Source organism: Cynara cardunculus (genome assembly GCF_001531365.2).
Source record: "Cynara cardunculus var. scolymus isolate 2C chromosome LG 4, CcrdV1, whole genome shotgun sequence".
Lineage (NCBI taxonomy): Eukaryota > Viridiplantae > Streptophyta > Magnoliopsida > Asterales > Asteraceae > Cynara > Cynara cardunculus.
Window position 1 is genome coordinate 7,079,693 of NC_037531.1, and position 9,120 is coordinate 7,088,812.

The following is a 9,120-nucleotide window of genomic DNA, read 5'->3' on the forward strand; positions in this document are numbered from 1 at the left end:
AATTATTGATCTCTGTGCAGGAGACCCAAATGCTCATATCTTATTACTGGTGAGCTGTTAATTAATCATGTCTTGAGTTTGCTTTCTATTGGTCATTAAGTCGAGTCCCCTATTATTATGACTATTTACTTTAGGATCTTATAAAATTAGTTGAGTTGCAGCCTGCATGCAAGCTGGTCGGATACACAAATGCAGGAATTGGGGTTATGGATATGATGATAGTTAGAGGGGGTGGTTTGTAATCACTTCAAAGTATTGATCTAATTTTCCATTGACAGTGGCACATCTCGTAATTGTTATATAAAATCAATGGTATTTATATATCATGTTTTACACCCTTTTCACTCTCGGGAACTGCTGAATGAAATCATCAAAAACCCGCGCTTCTTCTTCTCTTGCATCTCCCAATTCTATAGATACACACAGATATATATATATATATATATATATATTCATACACAACACCCGTAACACACACACACAACGATATATATATATATATACATACACAACACCGTAACACACACACAACGATAGTAAAAATGGAATTGCAGAAGGGATTCAGGCTATTGTCTCAACAATACAAAGCTTTGTTCACGAAGAATTTGCTGCTCGCATGGCGGAACAAGAGAGCTACATTCCTTCAAGTGTTTTCATCAATATTCTTCATATTTTTGCTTTTCATTATTCAGAAAGCAATTGAAGCTCGATTCGGTTCTTCTACTGATTTCAATAGCGTACGTGATCCTGAGCCGCTAATCAATCCCCCGATCCTTCCGTGTGATGACAAGTATTACACTAGGTTTCCGTGTTTTGACTTTGTTTGGAGCGGCAATGACAGTGCGAGGATTGGATCGATTGTTGATGGAATCAGGGCTAATAATCCTGGTCGACCTATTCCTCTCACCAAGGTGGTCATCATTCATTCTCAATCTTTTTTACTTTGTGTCAAGTAATTATTTGCTCTTAGTTTCTTACGCAGAATTTTGTAAGAAATTTTATAGGATTTAAGACACCGTTAAAACATAAGCGTTTTTGTCTTTAAGAAACAATATATAGTAAGGTAGAATCATAGAATAGCATGGTTTTTGTTTTCAGTCTTTTCTTACTCCTGCTATATTTTATTTTGATTTGGGACCAAGTTATATCTTCCATTAGGTAAAACTTGTACCGGTTGATTTTCTATCATTAGGAATAGGAATTTGAGGTGGTTGGTAATAAATTTTTGCTCCAAAATTTAAGCTTTGACGTGCCTTCCGTTGAAGAAAACATTAATACTATTAACTTTCTATGTTTCATGTTCCATGTTATAAGATGTAGAACATCTTAGAATCTTATGTTTCTAGACAACGCATGCAATTCAAAAGGGTTGGGTCTTACTTGTGGGCTTGTTAATATCAGGGGAACTATTTGAGCTTCATCCATCTCGGTTGATTAATTGCCAATAAGTTCTAGTAATGCATCTTCTCAAAGGTTATGAATTAAATAGGTAGTAACCGTGACAGGAAACACACCCATATAGACAATTAAAAAGAAACAGTTCTTGCTGTTGTAGTCCCAGATTCAAGTAGCTCTTATAGTCCTTCAAATGAGAGATTATGTAATCTATACATCTTACCTGTGGCGAGTACAGCAGATGATTTCCATAATCCAACATTGAAAAACCTTATTCATTTATTTTTATTGATGTCAACGGGCAAAACATTTAAATATCATATGGAAGGGGTATAGAAGTTGTAGTCTTTAGATTGTGGAAAATATCAAGAAGGGGAATATTAACCCTTTACCAAATTGAGGTTTTCTGTGGGAAGTGGGAAGGGGGATAAATTTGGAATCCACATCATACCTATTACATAAGGTCCCTTTGGAAACAGGTTCTCATTGAAATGATCATTCATGACCTTGTGAGTAGGTGAAATCATTTCAAACAAGGAGGGAGGTGGATGAATGGTTTTTAGCTAATCCTATGAGCTGTCCTGGAGCTCTGCATTTTGTAGAGAGAAATGCTTCTGTAATTAGTTACGGTTTACAAACAAACTCTACACCTGCTGCGAAACGAGGAGATTTCGAAGATCCTACATTGAAATTCCAAATACCACTCCAAATTGCTGCTGAACGTGAAATTGCAAGGTCCTTAATAGGAGGTATTGAATAGCCCTTTATTTATTCTCTTTCTTGTACTTATAGACTCTTATGTCTTCTGCATTTCTGCAAATGACTGAGTGGCATTTTAAAATGTGACAGATCCTAGTTTCAGTTGGGTTGTTAATCTGAAGGAATTTGCACACCCTGTAGTTCAATCATTCTCTTCTGTGGGCACAGTAGGACCAAGTTTCTTCCTGGCGATTGCCATGTTCGGTTTTGTGTTACAGATTAGCTCTTTGATTGTTGAGAAAGAACTCAAGCTGCGCCAGGTACTAGGATTTTTTTTTACTAATGCTGCTTTACAGATTTGTAGTTATTTCTCAAGTTCTGTGTTATTTTCCTTACAGGCGATGGCTATGATGGGTTTGTATGATACAGCTTATTGGTTATCCTGGCTTACATGGGAGGGAGTTATCACCCTGTTTTCAGCTCTTTTCACAGTGCTCTTTGGAATGATGTTTCAGTTTGATTTCTTCTTAAACAACAGTTTTGAAGTTGTGTTTCTTGTGTTCTTCCTTTTCCAATTAAACATGGTAAGATTCTTTCTTTTTCCAAATTATATTTTGTAAATTCCTTATATTTGCTGGATTAGCATTTCTTAGCTTTTGCTGCCAGATTGGTTTTGCGTTCATGTTTTCATCATTCATCAGCAAATCCACTTCGTCTACAACTGTCGGTTTCTCTGTATATATAGTTGGCTTTCTGACACAGGTAAGTTCATATTTATTACTTTTATCAAAGGCTACTAACTTTGTCAAGTTTTGGATTTGAGATTTCTTTTTATATGCAGGTGGTTACCGTATTTGGATTTCCCTACAGTGACAGCTACCCTAACGCATACAGGATCATCTGGTCTTTCTTCCCGCCTAATCTTCTTGCTAAAGTCCTTCAGTTGCTTTCTGATGCTACTGCTGCTCCAGAAGACCCTGGTATCAGCTGGAGCGGTATAGGGAAATGCGCACCAAATGACACGGATTGTCTAATCACAGTGGTGTGTATTTAATTATTTATTTTTAAAAGGATGTATTTTAGTATTTAGTTATTTATATGCTGTTTGGCTACCATGTTTCTCTAGATTGGTTGAGTCTATGAGTTTCTCTCTCTCTCTCTCTCTCTCTCTCTCTCTCTCTCTCTCTTCCTATATAAATGCCTGCTGTCTGTTGGTAATTACTACCTATTTCTGCGTGTGGTATTCTGGGCCAAATATTGTTTCCATTTGAAGTCGACTCATTTCACATTTATTTCGTCTGTGTGGCAGAATGACATCTATATATGGCTTGTAGCAACGTTTATTCTGTGGGTTTCTCTGGCAATCTACTTCGATAATATACTGCCCAACTCATCAGGTGTAAGAAAACCAAGTTTCTACTTTTTGAACCCTGGATACTGGTCAGGGAGAGGTGGAGACAGGGTGGAAGGTAATTGAATGAACTAGTAGTCATATGTTCTTTTTACTCTGGGAATGTCTATTGGTTTCACTAAATCATCTTTATCGTTGCTTTGTTTAAGAGGGTCGGATTTGTAGTTGCATGCGCTCTCTTCCACCAATGGAACATACAGCTCCAGACGATGAGGATGTACTTCAAGAAGAAAACGTTGTAAAGCAGCAACATAGAGAAGGTGCTGTTGATCCAAATCTTGCAGTTCAGATACATGGTCTTGTGAAAGTATATCCTGGAACAACTAACATTGGTTGCTGCAGTTGCAAGAAAAGTGCACCTTACCATGCACTTAAGGTACATAATTAATTTCGTTTAAGGGTCTGCATATTCTTGAATAAGTGTTTTTTCAGTGTGTAAGGAAGCTGATTTAACTTCAAACTTATTTCAGGGCTTATGGGTGAACTTTCCGAAGGATCAGCTTTTTTGTCTTCTAGGACCCAATGGAGCTGGAAAAACTACGGCAATCAACTGCTTAACTGGAATCACACCAGTCACTGAAGGAGATGGTAACATGTTCTTTCAGTAGGGATGTTTACTGGTTACAATCTTGTTTGAAATGACAACAATATTAACTTAGATGTCTTATCAACAGCTCTCATATATGGACATTCCATCCGAAGCTCTATTGGTATGTCAAATATCCAGAAAATGATAGGTGTTTGCCCGCAGGTGACTACTTTCTTTCGACACTCTTTAGGAACCTTGAATCATCATTTTATTAGCAGCAATTATTCAGGATTGGAACTTATATTTTTGTCTATTGGTTGCAGTTTGATATTCTTTGGGATGCACTATCTGGACAAGAACACCTCTACCTATTTGCCAGTATCAAGGGGATGCCCCCTGCTTCACTTAAACTAGTGGGTCCTAAAACTATTTAATTTGGGTTTGTTGTCAGTTAAATCTATCAAGTTTCAACTGATTTCTCTGGTATCATTTATGTCAAACAAATTAGAGTGTATTGATTTTGTGCTTAGATCGTTTTTAAGGTGTATCCTCATTCCATCATTTTTATAGGTTGTGCAAAAATCATTGGCAGAGGTGAGACTCACTGAGGCAGCCAGAGTGAGAGCTCGTAGCTACAGTGGAGGAATGAAACGCCGCCTCAGTGTTGCTATAGCTCTAATTGGCGAACCAAAGTTGGTTATCTTAGATGAACCGGTAAAGAGAATTGAAATTTTTGTTCTTCACAGTTGTCATTCATATCCATCTTGGTCTAAACTTTATATCTTCAGACTACTGGTATGGACCCAATAACTCGAAGACATGTTTGGGACATCATTGAGAATGCAAAGAAAGGACGGGCTGTTATTCTAACGACACATTCAATGGAAGAAGCTGATATTTTAAGTGATAGAATAGGAATCATGACAAAAGGTAGGCTTAGCTGCATCGGAAATTCAATCAGGTTGAAGTCGAGATTTGGTACTGGTTACATTGCTAATATAAGCTTCTTGGGGAATGCGACTGTGTCCAGAGAAGATGTCACCGCTGCAACACATCATGAGGAAGTGAAGCTGTTCTTTAAAGAGGTATGCAGAATTACATAACTTGTCTGAGCTTTAACTGTGTTTTGTATTCTATTTTATGACACGTTGATCATTTTTACAGCGTTTAGATGTGCTTGCAAAAGAAGAAAATAAGTCCTTCCTGACATTTGTTATCCCCCATGACAAAGAGGGCTTACTAACGGTAAGACTTCTCATTCTGTTGGTATACTAGATTTGCTTTTTTTTTCTCAGACTTCTTCACCATAGTAATGCTACTTGAAACTGATGTTTGGGACTTAAATTACAGTTACAGTAGCATCTGTGCTTTATTATATGGGTCAACCATGTGATTTTACTTTTGCTTTTGTTCCTTTTCATTTTTGCTTGTGTCGTGTGGGTGGGATTGTGATTTGCTGGGAATTAGCATCATGGGTTTCATGGGATGATTGAGTTCGGGTTATCCAAGCGGCAACCACATAAATGGAAACACAACTGCTTTCATATTTTTCTAGTGATCATTGGTCCAAGAACCTGAAGAATAAAAGCCCATGTTACATAAGGGAAAATGATAGTCTAGAACTCTTAAAAAGCTTACAGTCTGTATTGGAAATTTGATGTTATTTCAGTAGACAAAACCTAAGTTGTGAGGTTGGATTTCTTGTTCTTCTAATTAGAATGCTCTTGCCTTAAAGCATGATGCTGGGCTGCGGATGGTTATAGTGTTAAAGGAAGCTTCTAAACAACTTAGCCTTGTTTTTGCAGGTGGTCCTAAAATTGAATATTTTCATTTTTAATATTTTTGGTCTTACTATACTATTAATTTCCATATTTCATTGAGTATTTATTTGTGATTACTGCATTACCAAACACTTCCCAGCAAAAAGTCACCACCCTTGTTTGCCTTATTGGGTAACATTGTTGGCCATCAAAATAGGTTGTTGGTAAGCGTCTCTTACCCGATAAATGCTAACCGGGTAAGAGTCGTTTCCATCACTTACCTGGTAAGTTTATTGGTCTTTGCCATGCTTCTTATTGGGTAAGATTATTGGTTCTTGCCATGCTAATCCAATAAGGTAAGTGAGACCTAGTAAGCACTTACCCGGTAAGTGTTCGGTAAACAGCCCCTAAGACTCACCGTTGATCGTAGCAAGATGCACCAACAAATGCATTGTATTGGTTATATTGTAAATTTTTGTAACATGCTATCGATTAATAACACATTATACATGTTAATTGATTTATGTGTATGCTTTCTTATTAGAAATTCTTTGAGGAGCTAGAAAATAGAGCGGAGGAATTTGGTATATCGGACATCCAATTGAGTCTTACAACTCTTGAAGAAGTCTTTCTCAACATTGCAAAGCAGGCAGAGTTTGAAAGTGCTGCAGCTGAAGGTAGATTCACCACATTGACTTTGTCATCAGGAACCTCTCTTCAAGTAAGTCTTTCATATCAAATTTCTATCATCTTTCTCTGTTGGCAATTTAGTGAAACAAGTCACATTAAGCAACCAGAGACCATATTAGTTCAGACTTCGATATCAAAAAAAGTTGCGACATTCGAGATATAACAAACTCACACAGTTCAATAATTTTTCTTTTATTTTGTTCAAATGGTTGAAAATATCTTCACTAATGAGAAAAATTAGGGGATCTTAACCTTGAGAGGTAGTTCAATAGGTAAGGCCTTGGTTTTGATCCCATTTTACTAGCTTTAGTCTCGGTTTGTCTAACAGCCTAACAGCTACTACCTGAGGCCACGAGGGATGGCTCAACTGGTAAGACATTGGCTTTGCTCCCTACATGTTACCGGTTCAAGTCCTCTCGGGGCCACCAGAGGGTTTGTCCGACCGTTAACAGTAAGGCCTTTTGGGATTAGTTGAGGTGGGCGCAAGCTGGTCCGAAAGCCCCCACCCAGGGTTAGAAAAAAAAATGACTGATGGCTACACAATCTAATTTGATTTCAAACTTCTCAAAATATTATGTTAGCATCTAGCATTAATCCAGCTTGAAATAACCTCAGAAACCGCCATAATTTTATTCAGATACCAGTTGGAGCAAGATACATAGGAATTCCAGGAACAGTTTCTTCAGAGAATTCGAGAGGAGTTATGGTGGAAGTTTTCTGGGGGCAAGATGATGCAGGTACCCTCTGCATTTCAGGCCACTCAAACGAAACACCGATACCGCCCAACGTTCAACTAGGAGATGTTCCATCATCCCACACCAGAAGAAACTTGTTAGGCCGATCTGAGCCAGCTCGTGGAATCGTTATTGATCCAAATGAAATTGGAAATACAACATCTCGAGGAGGTGAAGCTTCAGTTGAGTAGCATGTATTATAAAATCGTCCTTCAAGCCGTACAAATGTATACCATCAGGAATTTACAGCTCGATCTGTATGGTGTTATTGTGAGTAATCGGGCGATCAATAAGTCATCGGTATTTAAGTTATAGTGAGGTCGTTTTTCGATAGAATAAGTCATTTCCGTCGTTCGGATTGTTTGTATGTGTAGTTCATTGTAATTATTGTTTATAGTTTTTGGGATTTGTGGGTGCAATTGAAGTATTGCTAGTTGATAATCATCATGATAGCAGCTGGATGACGAGATTGTGTTTGAGACGTGAAATTTATTTCCAAATCGAGTTCACTTCTCAAAAATGCTACCAATTCCTAATCCATTCTATTATCTATATGAGAATTGTTCAAATAAAAACTACTCAATTTGTAAAAACCGTAAAAACCTTATTTAATCAATCATAATTTTTCATTTTGTTTATTTTTTTTAATTATGAGAGGTTGATTAACCATTTTTAGAAATACATGAAACAGTTTTATTAAAATTTCATTAAATATTATATGAAACAATTTCATAACCATATATGAAATAAAGTCATCAAAAAAGTATTATATGAAACAATTTCACAAGATAAACAATTTCATAAGATTAAACAATGAAATCGATGTATGAGAGTTGTTTGTACGGTTTTTACAAATGATGGTGGTTTTCATTTGATCGATCCTCCTATCTATATATAGTGTAACCAACATGGAAAAAAGTGTTCTTTTCAAGGATTTACCTAAAAATAATTTATTGACTTATTCTGGTGTGAAACCGGTAAAAAACATTTTTGAGTGTATGGATAAACAGCTTACATCGGTGTCAAACCGATGATAAGAAGTTTTTGAAGAAGTTAAACCATTCTAACTTATAATAAATTGATAATCATTTTTCTAAAAAAATATAAGTTGTTTCAAATAAGCAATCATAAATACCCGAAAATCAAGTATACAAAGTTTCCTTAATTAATTCGGTTATGAAATTTGTCAACTTTTCAAAAACCTATAAAGCTAAAATCCAAAAAATAATTAAATAAGATTTGAATATATTAAATAAATAGTAGATTATTAGAAAAATCATCTTATATTCTCATTATAATATTTTATTTACCATAAGAATAAAAATAATAGAATTTCTGGATTGATTTAAAAAGGGTTGTAAATGAGAAAATTAACTTCTCTTTACTTGCGATTTTGTGTAACGATACATTTTCTTACTAAATATAACAAAATTTTAATCTTTTTATTTCGTAACCATTTTATATTTATCGGGTAAAGCTATGTAACAAAATTTTAATCTTTTTTTTTTGGGAAATAATTACTTCTGACAATATTTTAAAAAACAACAAAAAGACCAAACAATCGTTCTAGAAAAACATCCAAACACCAAACACAAGACGATCAAAGTTGGTGACAACAACAAACCAATTTGTTATCAATCGGAACAGACACAAGGAAACAGAGTAAAGCAGCATGCTAAAAGTGATGCACACAACCTTGCTCCACCAAAACCCCCAAAACTGAAAGGAGATCTTCCACCAGCTTTCCTTAACGAACCACACCATGAGAAATCGTAACTTTCCCCAACTGATTGGCCTTCCCGTCTGACCCTATTTGCATACCAAGCCATATCTAAATCACTTTTCAACCTATGCATTCTCACTTGATTTTAATCATGGTTCTAAGTAACTCGTTATAGCGCG

At 36.1% G+C, this 9,120-nt stretch overlaps 1 protein-coding gene across 1 annotated transcript; it reads left to right on the forward strand.

Moving 5' to 3' along the window:
* The first annotated feature begins 531 nt into the window (after positions 1 to 531).
* On the forward strand, positions 532 to 7,662 carry LOC112511642 (ABC transporter A family member 2-like). Its single transcript, XM_025117341.1, has 16 exons — positions 532 to 911; positions 1,913 to 2,144; positions 2,245 to 2,414; positions 2,493 to 2,678; positions 2,761 to 2,856; positions 2,936 to 3,136; positions 3,404 to 3,563; positions 3,655 to 3,881; positions 3,976 to 4,093; positions 4,180 to 4,256; positions 4,358 to 4,447; positions 4,605 to 4,748; positions 4,823 to 5,119; positions 5,199 to 5,279; positions 6,339 to 6,515; positions 7,122 to 7,662. Exons 1-16 carry the CDS (start codon positions 543 to 545, stop codon positions 7,407 to 7,409), a joined length of 2,913 nt encoding a protein of 970 aa, XP_024973109.1. The 5' UTR covers positions 532 to 542; the 3' UTR covers positions 7,410 to 7,662.
* The last annotated feature ends 1,458 nt before the right edge of the window (positions 7,663 to 9,120 follow it).